A 26,676-nucleotide genomic window follows, 5' to 3' on the forward strand; every position below is an offset into this window, starting at 1 on the left:
GAAATTCATACCGTATAATCAAAATTTAACGATGATTTCGATCCTTTGACTTGTTTTGTCGTTTAACAAGCGATATTACCTTTCATATTGCCTGGTACAGACCGATGACCTCACCTGTGCAACCTGATATCTACGGAGCAATAACACTTCTTGACACTACGGAGTCGTGGAAACTACTGTAGAATAGCTTTTACCCTTTTGACAGTTGGTAAGTAAGTTTATTCACGTGGTAGAGATAAGATATATTATGGCTTGAATAAGATCGGTTTAACCAAGCAACCAAATAACAACGAAGAATGAGTATGTCTTGGTATATTTCGTGGCTACAAAGCAGATTATTTTCCAACGTATCCATCACACAAGACACATATTCTCGTGCCAAAAATGAAAGAAGTAAGGCCAGGTTTTAACTTGCTATCGTGAGGTTCTCGATATCTAATACAACCATCGCCTAGAGAATCTCTGCCTTCAATGAGAAGTACAGTGAAAAAGGAACCCCTCACCTCTACCTAAACTCGGTGTCCACTATTTTGTCCTCAAACTGGAGTGAATGGCTCACTCAAACGACGTTTAGCTGAAATTTGTTAAACTAATCAGTCGGCTCAATCAAATATGTATTGCGTCGTCTTGAGCACAAAAAGATAGAAAAAAAGAAGCCGGTGATGATAGGACGCGAGAGCTAATCTAGTAACGTAATACATGGATTGGATGTTGCGAGGAGTGGATGGAGGGCAGCTAGTCCGTTGTCCTTAATGTAAAACAGATGAATGATGGGGGCAGACGAATTTCGCTGATCATTCAGGTTTCCACCGCCAGACGTTTTTCTTTTCGCTTAAGATCTTATAATTGGTATTGTATATGGCACACCGGTTTGGTAGTTTTATTAGATGCGATTTAACCTCGTTTGACCATGTTTTGAGTGATGTTTCAAGGGATCGTTTCTGACCCACACCTTATGAAGAATTAACTGCGCAAACGGGAGGAGGCACTTGCGGCTGAGATGAGGGGCTAGGACATGACCGTTTGAAACGACGTAGTCCATGGCGTGCAGAAAAGATATTCGGATGCTCCAATCAACAGAAATGACGATGTAGACAAAGGAAAAAATAATAATAATAAACAAACCAACAGTAACAAAAGTCAAGGTGAAAAAGAGCGCAGAAGGTGGGGGACATAACACTTGAAAAGTAATATTGATGCTTTAGGTGTAGCTGGCGTGAAAGGTGGATTCAACCACAAGCGTAAAAACGGTAATAAAACATTAGCGAAAGAAATGATAGAAATAATAAACTTTCAAGGAATCAACACCGGCGGATGAAGAACGTGGAGAGAAAGTGGGAACGTAACCAACAAGACAGCCCGAACCAGTTCCATAAATTTCCCACTCTTGGATTATGTCTCTACAGAGTAACTGTCCAAGTTGTAGTAAATGGATGAACAAGGGGAAGAAAGATGATGAGTATGAGTAAATGAATAAAGAATCAACTTAGGATACTAAGAAAAGAAAACGGAACACGATTTTCGAAGTTACAAAGTGATTTCTGAACACGAGTTAGTGATCGGTACGTTGGATGATTTTTTTGTGTGGGAAGAACAAATAAAAAGAAATTCTTAAAGGGGGAAAAAAAACAAGGCACTTGACCCCAAAAACATCCAACGCAACCCATCCAATATAGATCGAAAATCTAAAGTGGGAGTCTTTCTTATGTACAGCGAATAGTGCAGCTGTAGATCCAAAAGATATCTACAAAATACAACCAGTTGATTATAATAATTTTTTAAAATGAAAGGTAATAAAAAAAGGTAAAAAAAGAAAGATATCAAAGGTCATTCGAACAATGGTCAGTTGGCTATTTTCTTCATCCTGTTTTGTTATCCCGTCTCCTTACATTTGATAACTCGTAGGTTATAGCAGCATTGTCGTGTCTAACGCGGGTTGACAGGTAGATAGATAATGACGAAAGAGGCAGGCACTTTTCTCGTATGTGATACAACCACTCGGTGGACGAAGGAAGCCACGCTCACAAACAACGCACAACCATCTCACAGAAAGTATGGGGTAAATTGATTACATTTCTTTCCTTGGCCAATTGGTGGGGTCCATTAATATGCACTTGTGTGAAACAACGAGTCGAAACAATATTTTTTCTTCTTTTTCTTCTAAAGTCATTTAGCTGCATTGGAAAAAAAAGACGAAGGCCACACCGAAGGCTCGCGACGAGATTAAAATCACTCACAATCTAGATAAGACAGTCGGCGTTAAAGTAGTAGGTTAGGATTCGAGAATTAATAAAAAAAATAGTAACCCTACATTGGATGGATCGTCCGTCTTACAAGAAGGAGAGAAGGGCTAGGGCACATTAATAGGGATCGAGTTCAAATCGACATTAGGGTTGAGCGAATCGCTACGATTGGTCAACGCAGCGTGATTCGAGTTACGCAAAACCGTGTAGACGTTGTCAACCTGGCTGAGTCGTTCAAAGAAGGGTATCAAGTCCAGAAGTTCTGTATCCGACATGTCATCAAACCACGAAGCTACTGGTACCTGAAATTTGATATATTCCATTAATTAATGAGATCCTGGTTATAGAACAGAACATAATTATCTTACGGCGTTGTCAGGATGGAAGATGTAAGAGGCGGGCGAGTTGTCAATGATGACTACTTTTTGGAGTTCTCGACCAAGTCGACTTAAGTCTTTGACGTAGTTTCCGCGATGGAAGACACACGATTCCCGGAAGAGGCGTGATCGGAAGACGCCCCACTGATCCAATAGGTCGGCTACGGGGTCAGCATACTTGGCCAAACTTGCTGTGAATAGTACACACTCGTATAGCTCGCCCATTTTACGCAGGAACTCGTCTACGTGCGGCCGTTTGAGCACATACACTTGGTGAACCGTTCCGTCAATTTCCACCGGAACGATAAAGTCAGCATTGCTTATGGGCTGTTAAGTAAAATGGGAAAAGAAAAGGAGAGGCGGGCAGCGAAAACAAAAATAAACAGTTAACTAGCAGCCAAATGTCGGGGAACCTGAACTTCATTCAAGGCAGCGGATAACTTGGCCATTGCTCAAAAATGTGTGCCAAGATATAAAACGACGAAAATCAAAGGTTAATCCTTACCTTGAACGAGCTGTGGACTAACGTTTCATCCAGATCTATCACCATACACTTCCTTTGACTATCCTGATAGTGGGGAACAGGCAAAAGATACTTGGCTGATGCTTGCTGCAGCAAAGGTGAGCAGCGTCCATTTTCCTCCCCACTATCAGTGTCAAAACCTCCTCCATTACCCGCCCCTCCTCCATTTATAACTAAATTGCCACCTAATTTTTTATTATCAAACTTGAAAATTATAAAAACAATAAATTTATCAAAAGTGTTTTACCATTGTTGGATGATTTGTTGGTTTGATCAGAGCTGCCTCGTTTTCCCAGACAACAGAATAAAGATCTGAGGAAACCTCTTGCTGATTTTTTCACGCTACCAGTGGTGCTGCTCGAGCCACTGACTGTCTTTACAATTACTAAAAAAGAAACAAACACAAAACACAAGAGACTCAATGAATGAATGAACAGGCATACAAATGGGGTTAAGGCAACACATAGCTGAAGGGCAAAGAGATTTCACCTGAGAGAGCCTCACCTCCACTCTTTTTCCTTCTTCACTAATACCCCTCCCCTTGATCCTCCCAACCCCTCCCACACCTTATAGGAACACAGAACACACACAAACACACATAGTACATGTATACACACACACACACATGCAGTTTCCCTCCATCCCCGGCGGTCTAATAAGCCGAGTAACGAAATATATAGGGTAACATAAATTCGGGATCCGTGTAAATATTTTGCATATATCACCTTTTTCTTGAGCGAAGCTGGTTATCTGATCCTCTTCACGGGTAACCTGGGTGATGATGGACGACGCCTCCATTTCAACTTCGACATTTGTCAATGGCGCCACTCTCTCTGCCTCCTCCGTCGAATTTCAAGGTTCTATTCAATTCCATAAAATTACTACACGATTATAGATTGCTTCTGTGTAGCACGTCGGACAATCACACAATATTTAATTGGACAGTGGCGTTATCACGCACGTAACGAGGTTACGTACATCAACACACATCCGACGTACACACACAACGACAACACCACAGACAGTCAGAAAAACTTTTCAGGACTGGAGGAAAATGGCGGAGAACAGGGGTTTTGGTCTCAACACCTAATTCGACAAGAGGCCGCTATGTGGTACTAAACTTGTCGTGGTATAAATACAGCGTTGCCACGATTTCAAAAAAGGCCACCAGGATTGTTGTTTAGATTTTCGTAGATGACGATGTTTTGAAACTTGAAAAACTTAAGGATGAAACTTGATTTTTAACTTATTAACTTGAAATGCCTCTTGCGATCGTATTAGACGTTTCACTTTCCATGTCAAGAGTAGCAAGTACTCCAGACGACGAGGAAGAATACCAGCGAAAGCATTTAGCCGTTCAAGGAATTAACGTTTTATTGGATCATCTTAACGCTCACTCTAAACTTGAGTTTGTTTCATTGGTTGGTTGACCTTCAATAAGTTAATGAATTTCAAAATCTTAACTGTGGTATAATCTTCAGGTTGTCTTTTCGTCGCTATATGAAATTCTCTGCTCATTTACCAGAGATTATGATGCTGTTAGAGCCAAACTTCAAAATATAGAAGACCGTGATAAAACCTGTTTGGAAGCTGCTTTACATGGTGTCAGTATGTTGATAAATGAAGAATGGGGACAGAACACACCTTGTCATGTAGGAAATTACTTTCAAATTGTGTGTAGCTTTTATCTCGACTGAATTCTCAAATATTTACAGATACTCCTCATTACTGATGGGAGCTCAAGTCTTAATATTTTGGGAATGTCACGAAGTCTGTTAAATGCAAGCCACAGAGGTGCTTCAAGAACGGAAGAAACTCTACCCTTTCTGCCTTTCAATTTCCCGGCCAAATTCCATGTAATAGCTATCACAGCCCCAGATGATCCATCACTGGCTGTTAGTATGCCAGTATATCAAAAACTAATTGATTTATCTGGAGCAGAAGGAAGTGTTTTTGTACCTGAAGGAGGACTCTCCTCAAAGGTTGGTCGATAATTTGCTTAGCTATGCAGGTTGGTCTGTAAAATCTTGTAATGTATCCCATTTTTGCAGAGCGTGCAAAACTTGTTCGCCAAAATTGCTGAACTTCATTACAGTTCGTTTGAAGGTACTTTGCGATCAGGTTCACTGTCCGATTCAATCCTACTATATCCTCCTCCTAGAGTAAGTATAACAAGGAGTGATATGTTTAAGTGCAATATGTAGTGATAACGTTTTTATGTCGTATGATAGGATCATCACCACATTGGAGATATGGAAGTTATACATTGTAAAATTTCGAAGGATATCACCATATGTGGTTTCGTCGACCTAGTTGATGTGGCAAGTCCGCCTGCCGTGTCGAGACACCTAGTGCTTCCAGTACACTCGACCAACAAGGGTGATGTTTCGTTGGCCGAGCTAAAAGCTGAGGGCGAAGCAGATGACGATCTGTTGGCCGTACCGGAAGAAGGAAAGAATCCGTCGTTCTGCGTTCTTCTTCATGGGGCGCTCAAAGTAGTGCTATTCTTTTCTACATATATCTAAACATGTCTCATAACCAATTTGAATTGTTATGTAAGGTAGAAAACATGGGTGCTATATGCAGCGTAGGAGAAAAGTGGTTCGGCCTACTGTACTCTTGGGCTGACAGTAAAAAGAAATCAAATTTGATGCTGTCCATATTTGAACCCGGTAACGTTAAAAACTTATCAACAACGTTGCTCGTTTTAACTTTACCAGAATTTGTTTTAAAGGAACAAAGTGCATACCTTGGCTTGGGGACTTAAGTTTGCTTGGCTCATTAAGCGAGGCCTCCGGTCAGGGCAGTTTTACCACTTTTCCAATCAAACCTAATGAAAAGCGAAGTTATGCCCAAAGTTGTGTGGTCTGGGTCCAACCAGGCAATTTACAGGCTGACATTCAGAAAATCTTACGCCACGCAAGGAAAATGCCGGATAAGACGCAACACTTTTATAAGGTGCACGACTTATTGGAGTAAAAAAATAAAGCAATATAGTACTAGATAAATTCGTTTTACATTTAGGAGCTGAACCGGCTTAAACGCGCAGCACTTTCCATGGGATTTGCTGATTTAATGGAGACGATGGCCGTAATTTTGGATCGAGAATGCACTCTTCTTCCACACACTGCACATCCAGATTGTGCCATCCAGTTGACGCATGCAGCTGCCCAACTTCGGCTATCCCGTGATGTTCGCCACAATATCACCGCACTTCGCACTAAATTCACTCATGATGATTGAACCAATGTTTTTTTTATATTTGATTCATGAGGAAACCTAAATCATACACAGTTATGTGCACTCACTCTTTGTTTCAAAGCAAAGATAGGAGAGGGGACTAAACAATAGCTCTGGACTATCGAACTCTGGCAAGTCCAGTAGCAATGCAATGCGTTTTTTTTTTTGTCGATTAAGCATCTTCGTAAGAATTCAAAGAAGGAATGAGAAAAGAAATCTGAAAAATTGCAGCTATAAAGGCGCGAGCCAGTAGAATTTATTTGGAGAGAAAAAAAAAGGTGAGGACAGTTTGGAATGTTCAGTTTGGGCGATTCCAGCACGCGCCAAATTCATCAATTAGAAAATTCCAACTTCCTCATCTTTTCTTTCAAAGCTTTAACATCAAAGACGGATCTGTCTTCATTAGCTATCTAGCTTCTTGATCTGACAAGGGACTGGAGTGGTAGGGCAAACAAAGGAAGGGTACACGTTGGAAATAGTGAATGTTGTGCGTTAATTTGCTTCGTATACCTTATCATAGCAGCGCACACAAATACTACGACTGTTTTCGGAAAAGTAAAAAACATCTACTTACCCTGTGTTAACCGGGTGGAGGAGCTGGCAAACAAAATGGACGATTCGGACAATGACAGTACATTTGCAAGCTCAAGGGCTGTTTGGGTGCTACTGTGGATGGATAACGTATAAAACGCCAACTGTAATCTCCAATATTTTTTTTAGTAGAAAAGCACAAAAAAGGATAATGGACTTTCGTTAAACAGTACAGTTGTTAGAAGTTTATCAGAAAGTGGAAGGTGTGGAAGGCTGTAACTCGATGACCGTGCATACCCAACTAGCGATCTCCACATTTTCAGAAGTCCATTTCTTTACCCATTCATGACCCTGCAAATTAATATAAAAATAATTTTTAAAACGCTATTGTTAAGGTTACAAATAACTATGCAGGAAAAGAGACCATCAATGTGCGAAGAGCAGGTCGCTCCGCCGGGTTTTTCTTCAAACAACGATCGACAAAGTCCTTGAATTCTACAGAGAAAACGCCTGATGGCAACTTGGGTGGTGGTTCATTCACGATATAATCCAGAAGCTCAAAAATAGCCATTGGCTTAGGACCAAGTACTCCTCCGGAAAATTGGACTTTATGCAAACAAGATTCATTAAAATATTAAAGTGAGGTGTGTGCAGAGAATTTAAAAAAAATTGTGATCACTACTTTGACGAGGAGATCGACTGCTGGGTGACGGTGTCATGTTTTCAGGGTCTTCAATGAACTTCGAACCAAAAATAAGAGCTAAAGCTTGTGGATCGGGAGGTGGAATTGGGTACATGCCAATAGCCATTTCAACCAATGAAAGTCCTAAAGACCAGACATCACTCTGAATGGAATAGTGTGTTCCCTGTAATCGTTCAGGCTGTCAAAGAATAGTGAATTAGGACACGAAAAGGAAAAAACGAAAAACGAACAGACTGTTGATCATCTAAACATACCGACATATAGCTTCTTGTTCCTACAAATGAATTCGCCATTGAGTCAATGAGTTGGCCTGAAACTCCAAAGTCGCAAATTTTGATCTCGCCTCGACTATTGACCAGAATATTGCTTGGTTTGACATCGCGATGTATAATTTGGTGCTTATCTCGGAGGTAGCTCAACCCTTTAAGAACCTGTAAGATAATTTTGTTAATTTTATGGTGGCAATAACAAGACTGAAATTTTTTAGACGCATTACAGCAATTGTTATCTTTCCTAAATATTGTTCTGGAATGCGGCCAGCCTTCTTGAGAATTAAATCTAAAGATCCCCCATCCATGTACTCCATACAAATACTTATTTCTCCATCACTGTACAAAATTAAAAACACAATAAAAAGTGTGCTTTAGATTCATGTTACTTAAAATACCTGTAGAATGCTCCATAGAAACCAACAATGTGTGGTGAATTGCACTCATGAAGCACCTTCAGTTCTCGAATTATTTGCTTCTTAATAGCAGGTTTTACTTCAAGATGTATTAACTGAAAGATAAAGTGGTGTCAAGAAAATATTTGCTCACAATTGTTTTGGTTTTACCTTTCTGGCCATAATTAAACCTGAAGGACGGTGTCTGACTTTTGTTACTACTCCACCATTACCAGCACCTAGCTCACCAAGTTTGTCAAAATCATCATCAGTCAATTCTCCAACTTCCTGTTTTTGTGAGAGAAACTTGTGCAATCTCTGTCTCTGAAGGTCATCAATATCTAGTTCTTCTAGCTGTTTTTGTAACACTTCTAATGTTGTATTCCCCATAGTTGTATTTCCACTGCTGTGAAAGAATTACATTAATAGAAAGCAAGAGGTTAGTGTATTTTTCAAAATGCAACCAGTAACTTACTCTATTCCAGGGTGTATTACTACACTACTAGTCTGTGTCATTGATTTGGCTGAGTTAATAGCTGCTGCTATATTGCTGCTTCTGGCTGACGTTTCTCCTGGACTGGGAGTGGAAACGGGATCCGGCTCCACGGGAGGAAGAGTTAAATTGAATTTGTTTTTTGACATTTTTCTTTCGTTTCCGATGTACTGAATCGCTACGCTCAATTCCCAAAACAGAATTTGGTGAGTAGCAAAGAAGTTAGTGGACTTCACTTAAATAATAAAATGAAAAAAATAGATATCTAACAAAAACTGTTACAAAGTCCAACACGAATAAACAAGTAGCTATATCAACAGATCAGAATCCCAAAATTGCAACGAAAAAATTTGACAGCCTTCTTGACAATAATCCACCGTTGCAATGATGAACATTTCTCGAACATATTTTAATGTAAATTTTGTAGCATAAAAACATAATAATTTTATGTTTTTAATTTTATTCAAAATTTTGAAATTTTGAAAATCTCCATTATTATTTTAATTATCTTAAGTTACTACCCACAGTTCCATGAACGCACCCTTCGCAAGCGGTAACGTCCACCTAGCGAGAGTTATCATCAATTCTTTTCTCTGTCTGTCTTGTCTTCTCTCTTACTGGAACTAGTAAGTGAACAGTGTGTCTTTTTGTTATCCGTATATATTGAAAACATCGTTTACTTTTAGAGTTTCTTTGAGAAACCATTAATTTCGTTTGTTTTGTGGTTATTGTATAAAGTTCTTGAATCTTTTTGTAGAAAAATGGGTCGGTACTCACGTGAACCAGACAACCCGACCAAGTCTTGCAAGGCTAGGGGCTCCAACCTCCGCGTCCATTTCAAGGTATTATATGGTTAGTTCTATCTCATTGAAAATTTGTGTTATACAAAAATCGTTATTGGTTGAGTAGAACACGAGGGAAGCCGCTAACACCATCAAGCGTATGCCTTTGAGGAGAGCGATTGCCTTCCTCAAGAATGTCATCCAGCATAAGGAATGTGTCCCATTCCGTCGTTACAATGGAGGTGTTGGCCGGTGCGCACAGGTTTGTAATTTTTTATATTTATTAAGTACCTCGATTGTGTGATGAAGCTTTAAAGCATTCTAGACAATTTGCTGACAGATTGCAATGTTTCAAGACGGATCTGACTCGAAAGTTTTGTTATTTTCATGCTATAATAGAATGAGTATTAATCTCAACTACCTACCTTTCAGGCCAAACAATGGGGTACTACCCAGGGACGTTGGCCCAAGAAGTCTGCTGAATTTCTGTTGCAGTTGTTGAAGAATGCAGAGTCCAATGCTGATCTTAAGGGTCTCGATGTTGATCACTTGGTCATTGACCACATTCAGGTAAAATTAAGTTATTTTCCTAGAGAACAAACTGTTGTAGTATGATTATAACACCTTCGCATTCTAGACAACTAGCTGACAGATTGCAATGTTTCAAGACGGATCTGACTAAAACTTAATTATTTAACTGAAAGAATGTAAAAGGATTTTGCTAAATGGCTCTTTGTTGTATCTACAGATCAACCGAGCCCCCTACATGCGCCGAAGAACCTACCGCGCTCACGGAAGAATCAACCCATACATGAGCAGCCCTTGCCATTTGGAAGTTATCCTGTCTGAAAAGGAGGATGTCGTTTCCAAAGTCAAGGATGATGAGCCCTCCAAGAAGAAGGTTTCCAAAAAGAAGTTGGCTCGCCAAAAGCTGTCCCAGAGGGAATAAATTTTTCCCTGTATGCGCTTTTGTTAACCCTTTGTGTTACCTGAAATACAACGCTGGTGACATTCGATCTCAATTTTCAGATTATTTTCGAGGATATTTATTGCGATAGACAACAAATTCTTAAAATACTTCGCTCAGAATTTAATTAAAGGTCATCTTCTCATGTTGGATGTACTTGTAGGAAGCCTGAAAGAGAACTAATAATTAGTTATGAAATAAATAATTATAACTGAAATTTACCTCCAGTGTAGTAAACATCACATCAAGCTCGCCGTTTTGTACATGCTTGTCGATGAAGTCTTCAATTAAATGAATTTCAGTGCCAAGGTGACGAATTCTCGAACGAACAACAACGAAGAGAAATACCGGGAAAAGATCATCCATATTCATGACATAATCAGCCCCCAACTGTGCTTGTACTGTTCGGCTAACTTCTTGGAATGTTTGATGAATCACACGAAGCTTCTGGCCAGGAGAAAAGGTCGTACTTAATTGTTGTAGGCAATCAATAGCTGTTGGGAAATGACTGCCATCAGGGGTAATCTCTTCAATAAAAAATTTTTGATCGACTCCCAGAAAATTCATCAACGCCGAATCTGATTGTCGATTCCATTTTTGCAGTCGTTCCCAATAAAGATCATCCAGCTTTTGATTGTGAAGCACGTAGAGAGTATAGAGTGGTGGGTAAAGTCGAGGCAAAAGAACGGGCAAAAGTAGAGTATTGGCTGAAACAACGGCCTGTAATTCTTGACATCCACTGGACGGTTCTAACATGAAAAATGTTTCCATCTATATATCAGTAAAAACATTATACGTTTATAAAATATTTCCTATTACCATTTGGAATTAGATAGACAGTTCGATCCTCTGGAAGAGCTGGAAATAGCAGACGAACAAATGCATACAGACGGCTAACGAAAGAGTGAACTTCGGCAACAGCATGAGGTAGAAGTCGGGGGTGGGCACCCACTCCGACATAAGTAGCTCGATAGACATCCCCTATATGGGCAGCCAATTTCCCTAATGGATGGATCTCCGATTCTAAAGCCTGTCGTACAAAACTTTAGAATGATATAATACACTACAAATGCGTAAAGAATAGTCAAATCGTACCATATGTAAATAAGCTTCAATTTTTATAAATTCATCGCCATTGAGCTGGTTTCGACCGTAGTCTGGGATATGTTGAAGTATTTCAGGGATTTCCATATTAACTGGCTGAGTTGATGTTAACCGTTCCGACTTGACTGATTTTGACGAAACAGATGATCCCTGACGACGGTGATGGTGTGTCTTGGGCCGGAGTTGATGGTCGTTGGTCGTTCTTTGTTTCGACTGATTAAGCACAGCGGCAATTTGGTCCCAAGCCCGAAGTGAATCATCGGCTGTCCATTGAGCGCAGTTCGGAGAAAGACCGAGAGTTAAACAGCACTGATGAAAGATTGCTCCCCATTTCCGTTCGGCTGGAACACCAGAACCGTTTTGTTGCTGCAGGTGGGACATAGATACACCAGTAGGAGGCCCCAATGGTGATTGTGCGGATAAGGAAGCTTTGGTCAGGGTAGCGTTGATTTTAATGCCGTCAGACCAAGAGCCGTGGAATGTACCCTGAATGATATCACCATTTGGAAATTGGAGGAGTCCTTTTCCACCAAGAATACCTACACCAGCCACTTCTCCTTCGTAGCTGGTCCCGTCTTCCAGCAACATGACACATTGGCCGGTCATTTTGTTGTTAGTAAAGCTGCCTTCAATGTAGAGGCCATCTAGCGTAACTAGAACAGCTTGCCCATGCCTCGCATCTGCTAGCCACATGCCCATATATTTTTCCCCTGAAACGGACATGTACAGTTTAGCCAACGCTCAAATACGGTGATTCACTTTTCTATACTCACCAGTGACTATGTCATCCATTACACCGTATCCGTTTTTTTGGCCAGATTCCCATTGCCCAACATAGACATGAGCCGCAGACGTGAGAAAATGACCCCGTTTTAGCGTGCCGTGCCCGTGTGGCTGGCCGTCTTGAAAATTTCCTTCATAAACGTCCCCGTTAGCGTACCTGATATTTAAACTGGAAGTTAAATCCAAAGCTCAACGAAAATTACAAAAATTACACAATACTTAAGAATGCCGTATCCGTTCATCTTGCCGTCCTTCCAGCTACCTTCATAGGTAGTCCCATTGGGGCCAACCGACTCCGAAGAACCATAGCCGAATTGTTGGTTTTGCCGGAAGCTTCCTCGGTAAACACGGCCGTCGGGCCAATGCAATTCTCCTTCTCCATGCATTTTCCCACACAGCCACGCTCCTGTAAATAGAAAAGTTTATACAACAACAATGCAGCAGTCGTGTGTTCAAAACTCTACCTTTATAGGTCACATCTTTCAGATGGGGCAATTTTGTAAAAGTATAAGATGCAGAGCGTACAAGCGGAGGTGTTGTTCGCCCGTTTCTATTGGATTCTACAACATCAATTAAGAGAGCTTGCCTAATGGCAGACTGTAGAGCTTCTAGCCATTCTATCTTGTCAGATGAAGTTGAACAGGTTAGCGTCATCGACTCTTCCGGCATCGTCAAAGAAAGCCCATTCTTAAATAGAAAGGGAAGTTAATGAAATATATAACTACAATCATTGCTAGCAGCTAAGATTTATTCCAATGTAGTACCTTAATTTGGGTATTTTCGGACTCTTGCATCGGTTCAACCCAAATAGTGGCCAATGGATAGGTAACATGACTGGAAGAACCGCTGACATGGACCAACACGTCAGTTAAGATAATGAACCAATGAGATGAAAAACGGCCTGAATTGACGAGACTAATAGGGTGAGATCGAGATTCGCGGATCAGACGGCGGACTGGGGTTCTCAGGGTGTCTACGACAAGTTAAAAGTAAAAGAAAAAAATAAAGGTAACACAAAATTATTACTTTACTTAGAAATACATACCAGTAAGTTTAGCGGAACAGCTATCCCAAAAAGCCTTTGTAAGATCAGCGGTCCGGCATTCTTGCATCAAAGTAGCAGCCATATCAAGACATCGTTGACTAGCATATTTGTAACGATTAATATTCTTATCATTTCGTTGATGATGACTTTCAATCAGGTTCTCCAGATGACTTGAATACTCTTTGAGTCGACCAAACGGTTCGTTCATTAACGTTGCAAAATTATCACTACCTGGCCGACGCACACCTCCCTGAGGAAAAAATTCGGGATCCAAAAGTGCATTTTCGCTCTTGCTGAGTACAAGACCATGGACTACTGTGGCATTACATAGTGCCTGGCCATAACAATGCCACACGTGCATATATTCGTTAATCCAACGAACGATGCCAATACTCAGGTTGGCACAGTCGTCCGTCTCGATCAACGAGTGAACATTGACGGCAGTGCAGGCCATTAGGTCACGATAGCGATCAAACAACTCACGACGAATAGCTGCATTAGTTGTTGACGATTCCAACTGATCCAAGATGCCCCGCACAACTTTCAGGCAATTGCGCAAAAAAAGCTGTTCAGATAAAACAAACTCTGACCAATGTGACCAACAGCGGCAGCTCTGATTGCACAACAAACAACAGCTAAGAGGACCGGTTGCCCATACTCGACTTGGTCTACCGGTGGGGCTTTGGGCAGGTAGGTTCAGCCTCATTATCGTTGATTTTTGAGTAGCCATAGAAAAGCCCATAAAAAGAACTTCACCGTGACTCGTCAATAACAACGTGTGTTCTCTGTCATAATAATAAATAAAAATAGTGTATAAATAATAAAGGTACTTTCAATTTACAATTTTTAAATTTACCTCCCGGCAGCGATATCTCGGATAGTGGTATGGAAAGGTAGCGATACTTCAGTGGGAATTGACATGAACGAAAGATCTTCACCAGGTTCCACCTGCCCTTTATTATTGGCTCCCCATGCCAGTACACGTCCATCCAACGTGAGGGCCAGTGAGTGCCGCGATCCGCATGCCACTTTGCAAACTCCAATACCACATAAATGTCGAACGGATGTCGGCGTTTCGCGAGAGACGCAATCAGACGATCCAAGTTGACCTACTCCTCCTTGACCCCAAGCCCAAACAGATGTATGAAGTAGCTGCCGACCTAATGAAACGAGTCGTTCCGGTTGAAGCCCCGTCATTTTCTCTCGGTCAGTTACTCGGAGTAATGTAGAATCAAGCGATAAACTTGAAGATCCATTGCGTTTCCAACGATGATGACTTTGGAGTGACTGTCGAACAATAAACCGCGGTGTGGCTGGTGCTGCAGGTGAATCCTCACCGCTGCTACTGCTGGGCAATTCAGCTGGGAGACTACTCGTTTCCGTTGTGGCAGAAACCTCAAGAGGAGTTGCTGCAACTTGTAACGCTACTTCCTCTTGGCTGGTTCCACTCCAATGCCGTGACATGCGGTTGACAACGGCATCGCCCAAGTTACGGACACCTTCCACGACTCGGCTTGCCACCTGTTGAGTCACATTATTTCCACAATCTAGCGTCGCTGATGCAGCTAAACTATTGTTGCAATCATCTGCTTCGAAACCAGTAACCCAAGACAACTGCTTAGTTAAAAATTGCTTTGCCGCACCGAGTTGGGGTGTTGAATTGAGCAACAAGGCGCTTTGGCGGACTAAATGATCTGCCTTAGACCAACAAACTTGGGCAAGAGAGTTCATGTTGTCCTTGAAATCTTCTTGATTATTTCTTTGTGATGCATTGAGATCCAGCGAATGAATTGAAAGTAGACTATGTTCCCTGCATTCAAGGCAGGAACCAACTGCACACAACCCATCAAAAGGGCCACTTTTAGAAACATTTGCTCCATCCAGAGAATCCCAGTTGTTTTTGATTGATGTGTTGGACTTACCAATACTATCACTATAGTTTTCATCTTGAACAAGAGCTACACTAAAGTTGGTGCCACACATAATACTGATGGGTACTTTGTTCTCGAAGGCTGGCAGCTTCTCTGGGAGCAGGGATTTGGTTTCATCAACAGCCCAAACTTTACCAGAATCTGAGATAAATAAAAGGTTCTTCGAGTGAGACGCTACTTCTCTTACAAAGAGTCTTCCTCCATCTTCCACAACACCGTGGGGACAGCAGAGGTTGGGTTGTTTGATAGCCAATTCCTCAACTTTTTCAGGTGTTTCCAGTTCGGATCTTAGAACTCTGCCCCGATCAGTCACAAAAATAGTATGCAATGAGTTGCATGCTATACCAACCACAGTCTGGCATGGCAGTGCCAATTCTTGCAATTTTCCGCTAAGTCCGTCTTGCTTGAGGGTCGACAGGTAGACACGGCCGTCTTCTGTCAGAAAGAACACCTGACCGAGTCTACTTGATACAACGGCGGTCATCGCCTGCTCCGGTGCAAGAAGTGCTGCAGCTGGCTCGCCCTCTTCCCAGGCTATCACATTAGCAGATTCATTCATTTTTGTTTCTTTGGTGAATCACAACCACCCAGAAGAAACTTACACCTTCGCACCCCACAAAAACCAGGCTCCAAAGACAGCGATCATAACATCCCTTTTAATCAGCTGTGTTTGATAAAAACGGGCTGCCATCTATCGATAAGATTTTCAATCTTCTTTGTTTCTTCACTGATAAGCATAAACACCATAGGAGAGTAAGGGAGGATTTATATAATTTCCCTACTACAGTTGTCTATTTTCTTAAGCGGAATCGCATTCTTAAAGCTATGAACGGACAAGAATGACCGCAAATAGAAACAAGTATTAAAGTAATATTTCTCTCTATAATGTCTATAGTGAAGCTAAAACAGGAACACACAACGTTAAGATATTCTACGGCAATGGATATTCCGAGGGATAGACACAGTATTTTCCATGAATAGATCAACGAGTTGGGTTTTGGTTTCGGTAACTGTGGTGTCCACACAAATTTTTTCATTCAACAATCAATATTTGTTGGTTATTTTTCATGCATTTAAACTAAAATAAATCAAGTGGGAATTGAAAGTTCTTTGACTCTGGAGATAGTACAGTTGTCGAAAGGAAAAAAAAATTAAAAGAAAATTCGGAGTTGTACAAAGATTGACTTAACGTGTTGTAAGATAGAGATATGACGCGGATAGAACCACCTATCGCAGCAGTCCAACGAGAGACAACACACAAGTTAAGGGTTAAATTAAAATGAATAGACAGGAGATTTTTTTAAAAGATTTACAATACCAACAAATCTGAATTGCAAATTACTTTGGTTTCCTTTGTGTTGCTACGTATCACTGGCATTGGTACCAGCTGACGAGTGATTGCAAATGGAAAGGGAACGTGTGAACACATGGAAACACGAAGACAAAACGTGCACGACAACCTTCATCTTTCCTTTTCTTTCTTCTCAAAAACACACCAACAATCCAATCGTACTTTCCTTGACGCTCGTTAGCGGAGTCGATAACTTTCAAACACGATAAACTCTTATGTTAAACAAAAAACGAAGAGAAAGGGAGGAGATGAAACGGCAAAACTTTTAACACGAGGTGCAGTGCTGAGTGACATTGTGCACGACGGCAAGGGGTGTGGAACATTCGGTCGAAGAAGAACAAGTGACGGACGAAAGTTTGGCCGGAGTTGGCGAGAGTGTTGGTCCGTTCATGTTGACATCGCTGGGGTTCATACCAACGATTCCACCTTTGCGACCAAATCGCTTCCAGATCTCGTACTGACAATGCGACGCTTCAACCAAGATACGTTCCTTAACCAAACAGCCCAGGGAACGGGCTTTGTACAGGCGACTTCGCAGAAAACTCATCGTTTTGCCTCGCCCAGCCTCTGCGGCTTCATCTGGATCAGGGGCTCCTGCCGGTTTACACTCAGCATCCATTGTATCGTCTTCACCACTGCTTCGACCGCGGCTTTTCCATCCAGGCGGACGTTTATCTGATCTCTAAAATATTAAACTGTTAGAATGAATTTCACTATAATACGTACAACGATTTACTTTGAATGATGAATTTGTCCCTTCTCGACGTGAAAAGAGTTGTCTAAGCCGTTTATGTTTCTTCCCACCGGTTGGAGTAGTGCAACTGCAACTGCAGCCCGTCAATGGGGGCTCCGGCTCCGTATCCATGACCACATCATCTTGGATGATGACTGTCTCTCGAGAACCTTTCTCGGAGGGAGGATGACTAGCTGGCAAAGGCGACGGAGGTAAAACGAGCACCATTTCCGGGGATCCGTCTAGAGAAACAATTTCTTCAATCTTTTCCAAATTTCCACAGCTTTTTGCCGGTATGCGGGCCATAGAAGATGGAGATGGAGGAATTTCCAACATGTTTGTCGTGCTGCGCGGGCTTTCAGGTGTTTCACAGACTTCAGTTAAACAAGTGAGAGATTGCGACACACGTAGGTGAGTTTCGCTTCCAAGCCCAGGGCTCAAAAGCGAGAAACTGGCATTTGTATATCTCCGCCCATGTGAGCTACCCACAACGCGATATCGCGATCTGGGATTGCGCTGGTCAACGGCATCAGACGCTTGCAGGTGACGTCGTCCTCCAGTAGAGCCACTACTATGGTGACCGCTATCCGAGCCCTTGGGTGCTTGGGAGCTAGACCCAGCCTGATTATAACTATCCATGGAACTTGTACCCCCACCTAAAAATAAACATAAAATTTTATGGAGCCATTCAAAAGCAACAACAACAATGAAATCGACATTACCTCCTGATATCCCAGCACCATCATTACCGCCTCCAGGACCATCACAACCTGGGTCACTGGAATCATCGTGCGAGTCTCTCCTAGGTGGAAGTGATTTAATTTTCTCGGCCCTCTTCTTCCGCCCTTCGTTATCGTCATCACTGGCATCCGAAGACGAACACGACGCTGTTCTAGCTTTTGCTAATTGGCGCCTTTGCTCGTACCGCCTAACCAAACTGGGTGGTGATGTTGATGAGCGTGCACTAGGGCCGGCTGACGTAGCCCGTCCAGATTGAGAAGGACGATGTCTATGGCCATTTATAGTTGTTCTGATTCTCAAGCCAGGTGACTTGGCCGACGTTACTGTTGACTCTCCCCTGCTAGTTGATTCGCTGTCACTGCAACTCTCGGCCTCCTCAAAGATTTCATTGAGGATCAGCTGTGGGGAACTGCGCACTGAATGCAAAACGCGGTTTGGAGATGGCAAGGTCGAACGGGTCTTGCTGTTGACAGTCGGTGACATAACGTTCGGAGAAGATGCAGGCGAAGAAACGGTTGTCGATGGCGACGTCGGAGAAATGGAGGCTGGAGTTGCCCGTCCTGATGCCAAAATGCCAGCCCTTTGACACGTGACTGGCGACGTTAAGGGCGAGGTTCGCGGACTCCGTAGACCCAAGCCAATATTAGAGGTAGTGGGGAATGGCGCAGGTACTTCCATATATTGATCGATACTTTTTTGCGTTTCCAGTGGTTTCGTGCTAATGGCTGCTAACTTTGAAACCGGGACTTGTGGGGTGATTTTGTCCGCAAAATCCAAGCGTAATTCAGATGAACGTGCGGGTCCTTTATTGACTGATTGAATAGCGGATACGTTAGTCAACAACCCACGAGCTCTCAAGCTACCGGCCAAGGAATTGTTGGACGCCCTTTGACTGGCCAAAGACGTATTTGATGTTCTCTGGCTCGCCAACGAATTGCTGGATGATCTACGAAACGAATGTTTATTTTTACTATTTTTTCTTGATAAAAAAAAAAATAATATGAAAGGAATGTTGTTTGGGTTATACCTCTGGCTTCGTCGGCTAGATTCACTTCCGCTACCTCCTGTGGCTTCATCCTCTTCTGCAACGTCACTGTATTTACGCGGACGACCAACACTAGACGTTTGCATCGCTTCCATTGCTGTTCTGGGAAAAACTGGTATCGTCTTGAACGGAAGCTTTTCATCCGGTATTGGTATTAGCTCCTATGAATGAGGCTTATAATAATATCGAATCAAAAACACAGACAATAAATCCACCTGTACCTTCGGAACGGGGGGTTCTGGTTCTGAAGGTGGAGGGGCTAGAGCAGGTTGCCCCCGACTGATCATTTGTGCTTGCTCTTGCCGCTGCGCTCGTAGTTTACGTTCGGCCAAGAGGAAATACGTGGCAGTAATATTGTTGTACTCGTCTTTGTCCAGCGCATCCAAGATTTCCTCCTTGGTAGCGATGTTACCGTTGACCATTTTTTGCAAAATAATGGCGTGGTCCTCTTCTGTTAGGTGTTCGCGTGACACCAATGGCAAGTAATGAGAGGGTGGCAAAGCCGCTGCACCATCTTGCAACCATGTATCACTTGCGATTTCTTCAAGAGTAGCGCGGTTAGCTGGATCACGTTGGAGCATCCGGCCTATTAGTCTACGACAGCCTTCAGATACATGGGGTGGTACCGTGTACTTGCAATCCATAATCATTGTCAACGTCTCGCTATCGTTAGCCTCCTATACCAAATATGAAAGTTATAAACTAATAATCTTGAATCTTTGCTTCTTCTATTACCTGGAAAGGTGGATGGCCACAGACTAACATGTAAAGAATGACGCCTAACGACCAAATATCAACAGCTGGAGCATCGTAAGAGTCGCCTAACAAGATCTCGGGTGCGGAATAAGCCAACGATCCGCAAGACGTCTCTAACTTTTGGCCAGGATTGTACTTGTTGGAAAACCCGAAATCAGTCAGTTTGACCATGCCCAACTTCTCGAAAAAGACCACATTCTCTGGTTTGAGGTCCCGATGGACCACGTGGAGTTGATGACAGTATGATATAGCGTGCACCACCTGCATAGAAAGTAATGGGTAAATTATGTTTTCTCACTCTTTCTCATTCCACCTATGGAAGGATACATCAATCAAGGCTGTAAATAGACCGCCCTGCAAGTGCTTAACTCCCTAGACATTCCAGACGCGTTGCCAAATTATTTATAGCGTAATCGAATGGCGCCAGAGCAGGGAAAGAGAATAGATATTAATAGAAATACGTCTCCCCCCCTACCATGTAACAATCCAAAGAGGATCGTAACACGCTTATCGTCTTGGTCAGACAAATTGTCAAATAGGCGAATACCTGTCTGAAGTAATGCCGGGCCGATTCTTGATCGAGGCCATTCTCGTGCCGCATGATGTAATCGTAGAGATCGCCTCCATCTCCCAATTCCAGAATCAGATAAAGTTTGGTTTGAGTATCGATGACCTCGTAAAGACGAACAACGTTGGGATGCTGGACCAGCTTCATGCAGCGCACTTCTTGGAATAGATGCGCTCGCGACACTTCGTCCAACTTGGTCTTATCGATCACTTTGACGGCCACTTTTTCTCCAGTAAAAACGTGTCGTGCCAATTTGACCACGGCAAAATGCCCCCGACCTTTTAGTAAAACAAAGGTGATAACTTGCGTAAACCGATTAAAGAAAACTGCATAACTAACTAACCAAGGGTTTCCTCCAAGTCATAGAGTCCGGCAATTTTGCCATCGTAGCTTACATTGGACAAATGAAAGCCAAAATTATTACGTTGACCACGACCAGCTGAAGCTCGTCCTGATCCGACACGCGTGAGTCCTGCTGTTTTTTGCATTAGGTTTCCGTGTCGTCTTTTGACGACTGACTGCAATAATGTATTAATTTAACTATACAGATTTCCTCTTTTTTTTTAACACCAAGAAGAATTTGTATCTTGTCACCTTCTTCAGGTCAGCTCAAATAAAAGAGATGGAGGCAGCGCCTGCGAGATTTTACTCGCTCAGCACATCAGATAACATTTTCTTTCTTCGTCACTGGTTCTATTTTGATCCTATGAAAACGCGGAGGGTGAAACTAGATGATAATCTGCAAAAGAAAAGGAAGTCGTTCAATCCATTCACCCCTAGTAAAAAAAGGTTCCCCCCCCCCACAACTTAGCTAAGTGGATGATATTGTACCCTCTCTTCCATGAATCAAAGAGTGAAAAACGCCCCTCTCCTTCTACATTTCTATCTCTCCTACATTAATGGTCAAATGTCTGACATAATTAAGCCATGCCAAAAGACATGAACGCACTTACGGCATTTTCGCAGAGGTTGCCAATACCTTGTGGATAATAAATTTCACACTGGTCTTCTTTCACTGTAGTTCATACATCACTTTCACACAAACATCATTCTTTAACAGTATGCAGTTTTATCCCCATCCTACTATGACAGGAAACAGGTCTTGAAAAACTGTACCAAAAACACTAGCTTCTACTGTAAACAGCTTCGCCTATTAATAGCAGACAGGATAAGTGTATGAGCTGTGCTTTTCAATGAAAAGGCTGTCAGAACAAAGTAGACCAAAATTTACTTAAAGAAAAAGCTATTCTCTTCAACCTTTTTAACGTAGAAGAAAAAAGAAAACCTTTCGCTTTCAGTTCACAATTCAGCTATCTGCCCTGCCAAGTAAAAAAACAACAAATCATCTCTTTGCTAAGCAAAGTCTTGCAAATTACAATTTCCAATTTCCCAGCATCTCCAGTAATGTTACCAGAAAAATAGATGTCCACACCTTAGCAGATTGCTTGATAAACTGTCATTGATGACAATTTAGAAAATGAATGGAATCCTTCTACCTGATTAATAAATCTTATACCTCTTTCCTGCTTTTCATGTGCATTTTAAACATTTAAGAACTGAAAATCAGTTGTCTATATCAGAGTGTAACCAAAATCTTTTACTTACCCGAAATTATAGCGAACGAAACCAATCAGATTAAAAACACAACACAGCAAAACGACCTTCACTATGTAACTAAAGAAATTGGCCTTTTGCAACATTGCCAGTTCTTTATAAAAACAAATGAAGACCCATCTTTTTTCTCTTCGTCTCTTAGAAACTCTCGCTCACATTTTTCAAATTTTCCAAAAATATCACAATACATTTTTCTAAAAAGAATAAATCATAATGATTTATTTAAAAGGATAACCAGTTGTTGTAAAGTATGTTATGGAACACAAAAATGACATTATATCTAGTAATTCAGTAAACAAAAAAAAATTATATCCGTGTCTCCGCCACTCTCAAGACTCTGGCACTCCAGCACGTCCAGCAGTAGACAGTCACTTTCGTTTGCCTTTTTGGGGTTTTGCATGTAATTTATCTCCTTCAGTTTTTAACCAGAATAGTGAAGATTGGTTCAAGGTACGCCCTATTTGATACCTCAAGGAAAATTGCTTTCTTATTTGCACTCGATTTCCTTTTCGCCAATCAAACGGGGTTTAATAATATATGTCTTCGGTCAAAGTTGGTTTCCCATTATGTTATTCCAGAATTATTTTTTTTTTCGTCTTTTTTTTTAGATGGCGGACGATGAACTGCAAGCAATCAGGGCACAGAGGATGGCCGCAATGCGTCAACAGCAACAACAGAACCACGGAGATCCGAATCAAGTATATTGGCTTGCGTTTTTAAATGAACAAGTTTTGTATTTCGTTGTCCTGTAGGCTGCCCAGAAACAAGAAGATGAAAGAAAGCAACAAGAGGATATGAAAAATAGCATCTTGTCACAAGTTCTTAATCAGCCTGCTAGAGCACGATGTAAGAAAAGTCTTTCCGATACAGCTTCTTGTTATTGTGGAAAGTTTTACTTCTTATGCATGTATTCTATCAGTGAACACTATTAGACTTGCTAAACCAGAAAAGGCAGCCATGGTGGAAAACTTGCTTGTTAATATGGCAAGACGAGGACAGATTGGAGGCCAGTTGGGGGAAACTGAACTTAAAGGTTTGCTGGAACAAGTAAGTCAGCAAACCAAACAAGAAACGACCGTCAAATTTGACCGGCGGCGAGCTGCGCTCGACGATGATTGAATGAAAATACGAATTGGTTCTCTAGACCTTTTGGTTCTGTACATACTTTCCTTTTTGATGATTTGCTGAAAAAGTCTGAAATACACAGTCTTAAGCTTCTTCCAAATAAGTAGTTGCCTTCATTGTTAAATCCAAGGCAAAAAAACAAAAACAGTGTTTGAAATGTAAAGCATAATTTATCAATCCTCTGGAAAATTCAAACTGGAAAATACAAAGCCATCACATAAAGTTAGTTGTACAAATACAGAGGTATTTAAAGTAAGTGAAAACAAAAACGGACAAGCCGCTCTCATTCCGCCAAATTACGGATCACAGAAGTCACGTAGTTTGCATTGAAGTACGAATATATCAAAGTTTTTGTTATGGTGGCGCAACTGGGTAAACAGCTAAACCTCGATTTGCTCAGCACCGTTGTTTCCTAATATTACTAAAGATAAAATTACAACGCACTGATAGTAGGAAAGCAAATTACAATACCATTGTTCATTGTGAAGCCTTCTTTCACAACCGACAAAGGTAAGAAAATTGGCTGGGTATGAGTGGCTGGAGCACGGCACACTGGGCACTGGACGCAGCGCTTGGCACATAAAGAACAAGCAACAGCGTGACCGCAAGGACAGAAGACGGCCGAAATATCATCATCCATGCATATACGGCAAAGGAGCGCTTCTTGCAGCCGATTCAATTGTTCCCGTGTAGACTATGATCAACAGAAAATTCATGTGCATAAGAACAACGTAATAGTAAAAAGAGGAAAAAATAAGTAAAATCAGACTTACTTTGCACGAGGAATCCGAGCAAGATGCCACACCAGTTGGGAAGCTCAAAGAAGGCGAGGAAGGAGCCGGAACTTGCGTATCTCCAGCCTGATAAAGGATTCGTCGAGCGTTATCGTATACCTCACGACAGGTGCGTTGAATGTCAAAGATATATTTCTTTCCTAGGATGAAACAAAAAAGAAAGCGGTCATTCTTGGTAAAGATAAAGGCTTCATTAGAACGCTACCAAGATCAGTATTTTCGTTGAAAAAAGATGCGATGGTGCCTTTCAAATCACGGACAAATTGAGAAGTTACTGCGCTGCGAACAGTCTCACAGCTGTAAAATGCATGCTTCTCTGTTATAGACCGATACAATGCGATCGATGCCTGATAAGTCTCTAATTTAAGTGATGCACATTCGACGCCACCAAGATCGTTCCGATGCTTCAATAGAAAACGTACGTTGTGATTCGTGGCAGCTTGAATTGCACAGAAAGGAACGCTTCAAGGAGAAAATTATCAGCTTCCTTTGTAGTGGAAATAAACTTTTAAAGATAAACATTTACCTTAAGCGATGATCGCTTTCGATACTTGTTATGCATACACCTTGTGGGCTAACCGCTACAGTACTTTGGACCGATTCTCGCATAGATGCCCCGTGTTCGGCAAGTATCCAACGTGCCCGAAAAGTTTCAGTACCGTAGTCTTTTAACTGGCTAACTTCTTTCAACATCCAATACTCAGCCAAAGTAGCTGACATACCCTAAAATCATGAAATAATTTTTATAAGGATTTCAACAAGCACTTTTGGGATTTCAAGAACCTTTAAGGTCTGATGTTGTTGAAGAATTCGTGCTATCCACTCATCTCTGCTAGCTTGAAAAGATTCAAGGTCTCGAACAGTCACATGAGGAAAAAAACTGAGTAAATAAGATTCAGTCTGACAGGGCATCCCTGTTGCATCTCCCATTTCAGATTGAGCTACAAGAGCACAAATCCGAACTGTTGGAGCAGGATCTGCAACTGACAACCTGCCTTCAATCAAATCCACTTTGGCTTGCAGATAGAATTGATGCCTATTTTCAATACAATCATTCAGAAAATTGAAAGAATTTGATAAATCTTTGATTTTGCCTTGTGGATTCTTGCAAGATGAGATGGGGAGGCACCCAAAACTTGACTCTCAACCTGAAACGGATGGCAGCTGGTTTGCCACCGTCAGTTGATGTTGGCCTAAAGGGGTGTGCATGAATTTCTTGTCGAATTTCATTCCGCAGATTGAGCCAGATTTCTTCTTTTCTAGCTGTTGTGAATTGGAGGCCAAAGTAATCTGATTCAATGATGCCAAGCTTTTGACACACCTATTAAAGATATGGAAATATATCTGTTATCAAAATGTGACTGCATGACATTTGAGAAAGTAATTTGTTTTCACCTGGTTAAGACACTCCTGTCCTGTTGCTTTATGACTGAGGCGTACTTCAATAACTAAGTCCGCATTTTTGGTCGCATTCGGCTGAGCAACCAGGCACCACATTTTTTTTTTGCGTTTAAGTTGATCAGTTTCGAATCTTCTAATTTCCACAATATATCTGAGTTATCGGAGAATAATGAACGCCAACCTCTAACGCTTTCGTTTCTCATCGAAAAATAATCGAATAGCTTCTTCTGCTTGTTATTTTACGGTAAAGTTCTTTTATTCAGGGTAGGGTATGGGAGGAGAAACAGCTGATCTGGTTGCTAGGCCGTTCTTGATCCAATGGCCACGTTGTATACCATTCGGACCGCCTCAAGAAACAAAGATTTTAAATCTCAAACACGCCCCTTTATTTACAAACGAATTTTACAAACGAATTTCGCAAACAGTTGGGCACCACCACAAAGGAAATGTAATAAAAGTGTTGAGCATAAAAGGACGTACTGGACACAATAGGCTGATGGATTACTTAAATTACTTTGCAGACAATCATCGGAAGAACTTGTTGGATTGCCGCTTCAATTAGATTTGAATCAAAACTTTCTCTTGCAATTTTCGCACCTTTCACGCAGAGAGAAAGCTTATTCGTGGGCCATTATGGAAAACTTTCATAGTCCAGTTCCCATTGAGGTATCTTTTAAAAAAATAATAAAAAAAGAAGAAGATAAATGTGTACGGATAACGATTTTAAATGGATTAAAGGTACAAATCTATGGGGTGGGAGTTCCCCTTCTTTATCAGACTGAGTAGTCCCAAAAAAATGGCGCCTTTGAGCTGAATTAAAGAAAACTTAAGACCTAAGGAACAATGAAATATTGCATCAAAAATCATTTTGGATTTTAAGGAACATGAATAATCCTTTTGTTAAAGACAAGGAGACCTGAACCGGCCTTGCTCGTGCTGATAACATACGTACATAACAAGGGCGTTTTTTAATGAAATTGGATCTGCTTTTCTTCATTGTCGTTCATCTCTAATTTCTTGGAGTATCATGATGACATTTCGGAAAATATGGTTGTAGGACTATTGACAAAAAGAAGTGCTCTGTTTTTTTATATATTTTTTTGACGCAATTGCTGTAAGTGTAGACAGAATCAAGTTGCGGTCATTTGAACGACGAAGAATT

The 26,676-nt window shown here is 41.5% G+C and overlaps 8 protein-coding genes across 13 annotated transcripts; 3 read left to right on the forward strand and 5 right to left on the reverse strand.

The window, feature by feature from the left end:
- Positions 1-297: 297 nt before the first annotated feature.
- On the reverse strand, positions 298-4,207 carry LOC130693247 (carboxy-terminal domain RNA polymerase II polypeptide A small phosphatase 1-like). Its single transcript, XM_057516372.2, has 6 exons — positions 3,869-4,207; positions 3,391-3,528; positions 3,126-3,328; positions 2,612-2,947; positions 2,312-2,545; positions 298-2,240 (listed from the first exon to the last, which is right to left on the reverse strand). The coding sequence occupies exons 1-5, from the start codon at positions 3,939-3,941 to the stop codon at positions 2,351-2,353; spliced, it is 945 nt and encodes a 314-aa protein (XP_057372355.1). The 5' UTR covers positions 3,942-4,207; the 3' UTR covers positions 298-2,240; positions 2,312-2,350.
- Positions 4,208-4,325: 118 nt separating this feature from the next.
- On the forward strand, positions 4,326-6,450 carry LOC130693244 (integrator complex subunit 14-like). The gene is made up of 8 exons (XM_057516367.2): positions 4,326-4,564; positions 4,625-4,795; positions 4,859-5,125; positions 5,195-5,305; positions 5,375-5,638; positions 5,704-5,815; positions 5,878-6,101; positions 6,168-6,450. The coding sequence occupies exons 1-8, from the start codon at positions 4,403-4,405 to the stop codon at positions 6,384-6,386; spliced, it is 1,530 nt and encodes a 509-aa protein (XP_057372350.1). The 5' UTR covers positions 4,326-4,402; the 3' UTR covers positions 6,387-6,450.
- Positions 6,451-6,852: 402 nt separating this feature from the next.
- Positions 6,853-9,119, reverse strand: LOC130693246 (dual specificity mitogen-activated protein kinase kinase 1-like). Of its 2 annotated transcripts, none has more exons than XM_057516371.2 (8): positions 8,757-9,119; positions 8,453-8,684; positions 8,285-8,397; positions 8,114-8,225; positions 7,872-8,048; positions 7,597-7,795; positions 7,339-7,520; positions 6,853-7,265 (listed from the first exon to the last, which is right to left on the reverse strand). In XM_057516371.2, exons 1-8 carry the CDS (start codon positions 8,921-8,923, stop codon positions 7,164-7,166), a joined length of 1,284 nt encoding a protein of 427 aa, XP_057372354.1. In that variant the 5' UTR covers positions 8,924-9,119; the 3' UTR covers positions 6,853-7,163. The 2 variants fall into 2 exon arrangements, with proteins under 2 accessions (XP_057372354.1, XP_057372353.1); XM_057516370.2 differs by having other exon boundaries at positions 8,453-8,687; positions 8,757-9,116.
- Positions 9,120-9,329: 210 nt separating this feature from the next.
- On the forward strand, positions 9,330-10,572 carry LOC130693248 (large ribosomal subunit protein uL22-like). The gene is made up of 5 exons (XM_057516373.2): positions 9,330-9,400; positions 9,532-9,616; positions 9,684-9,818; positions 9,989-10,126; positions 10,305-10,572. Exons 2-5 carry the CDS (start codon positions 9,536-9,538, stop codon positions 10,503-10,505), a joined length of 555 nt encoding a protein of 184 aa, XP_057372356.1. The 5' UTR covers positions 9,330-9,400; positions 9,532-9,535; the 3' UTR covers positions 10,506-10,572.
- A 14-nt stretch (positions 10,573-10,586) lies between these two features.
- On the reverse strand, positions 10,587-16,062 carry LOC130693237 (alsin-like). The gene is made up of 10 exons (XM_057516360.2): positions 14,312-16,062; positions 13,456-14,240; positions 13,175-13,383; positions 12,875-13,097; positions 12,630-12,816; positions 12,401-12,567; positions 11,619-12,337; positions 11,343-11,553; positions 10,746-11,272; positions 10,587-10,691 (listed from the first exon to the last, which is right to left on the reverse strand). The coding sequence occupies exons 1-10, from the start codon at positions 15,943-15,945 to the stop codon at positions 10,647-10,649; spliced, it is 4,707 nt and encodes a 1,568-aa protein (XP_057372343.1). The 5' UTR covers positions 15,946-16,062; the 3' UTR covers positions 10,587-10,646.
- A 174-nt stretch (positions 16,063-16,236) lies between these two features.
- LOC130693238 (serine/threonine-protein kinase SIK1-like) lies at positions 16,237-22,301 on the reverse strand. Of its 4 annotated transcripts, none has more exons than XM_057516361.2 (10): positions 21,838-21,899; positions 21,175-21,319; positions 20,924-21,098; positions 20,560-20,858; positions 19,992-20,273; positions 19,478-19,933; positions 19,239-19,417; positions 18,193-19,157; positions 17,474-18,126; positions 16,237-17,419 (listed from the first exon to the last, which is right to left on the reverse strand). In XM_057516361.2, the coding sequence occupies exons 3-10, from the start codon at positions 21,066-21,068 to the stop codon at positions 17,003-17,005; spliced, it is 3,396 nt and encodes a 1,131-aa protein (XP_057372344.1). In that variant the 5' UTR covers positions 21,069-21,098; positions 21,175-21,319; positions 21,838-21,899; the 3' UTR covers positions 16,237-17,002. The 4 variants fall into 4 exon arrangements, with proteins under 4 accessions (XP_057372344.1, XP_059350545.1, XP_059350543.1 ...); XM_059494562.1 differs by having other exon boundaries at positions 20,924-21,120; XM_059494560.1 differs by lacking the exon at positions 21,838-21,899 and adding an exon at positions 22,186-22,301 and having other exon boundaries at positions 20,924-21,319.
- A 210-nt stretch (positions 22,302-22,511) lies between these two features.
- LOC130693250 (programmed cell death protein 5-like) lies at positions 22,512-23,422 on the forward strand. Its single transcript, XM_057516378.1, has 4 exons — positions 22,512-22,644; positions 22,803-22,892; positions 22,947-23,040; positions 23,114-23,422. Exons 2-4 carry the CDS (start codon positions 22,803-22,805, stop codon positions 23,311-23,313), a joined length of 384 nt encoding a protein of 127 aa, XP_057372361.1. The 5' UTR covers positions 22,512-22,644; the 3' UTR covers positions 23,314-23,422.
- A 47-nt stretch (positions 23,423-23,469) lies between these two features.
- LOC130693245 (E3 ubiquitin-protein ligase MYLIP-like) lies at positions 23,470-25,792 on the reverse strand. 2 transcript variants are annotated; one of them, XM_057516368.2, is made up of 8 exons: positions 25,509-25,792; positions 25,208-25,434; positions 24,897-25,149; positions 24,640-24,836; positions 24,319-24,575; positions 24,093-24,253; positions 23,791-24,013; positions 23,470-23,731 (listed from the first exon to the last, which is right to left on the reverse strand). In XM_057516368.2, the coding sequence occupies exons 1-8, from the start codon at positions 25,608-25,610 to the stop codon at positions 23,700-23,702; spliced, it is 1,452 nt and encodes a 483-aa protein (XP_057372351.1). In that variant the 5' UTR covers positions 25,611-25,792; the 3' UTR covers positions 23,470-23,699. The 2 variants fall into 2 exon arrangements, with proteins under 2 accessions (XP_057372351.1, XP_059350553.1); XM_059494570.1 differs by having other exon boundaries at positions 23,470-23,740.
- Between the last annotated feature and the right edge of the window lie 884 nt (positions 25,793-26,676).

Source organism: Daphnia carinata, chromosome 3 (assembly GCF_022539665.2).
Source record: "Daphnia carinata strain CSIRO-1 chromosome 3, CSIRO_AGI_Dcar_HiC_V3, whole genome shotgun sequence".
NCBI classification, from domain to species: Eukaryota; Metazoa; Arthropoda; class Branchiopoda; order Diplostraca; family Daphniidae; genus Daphnia; species Daphnia carinata.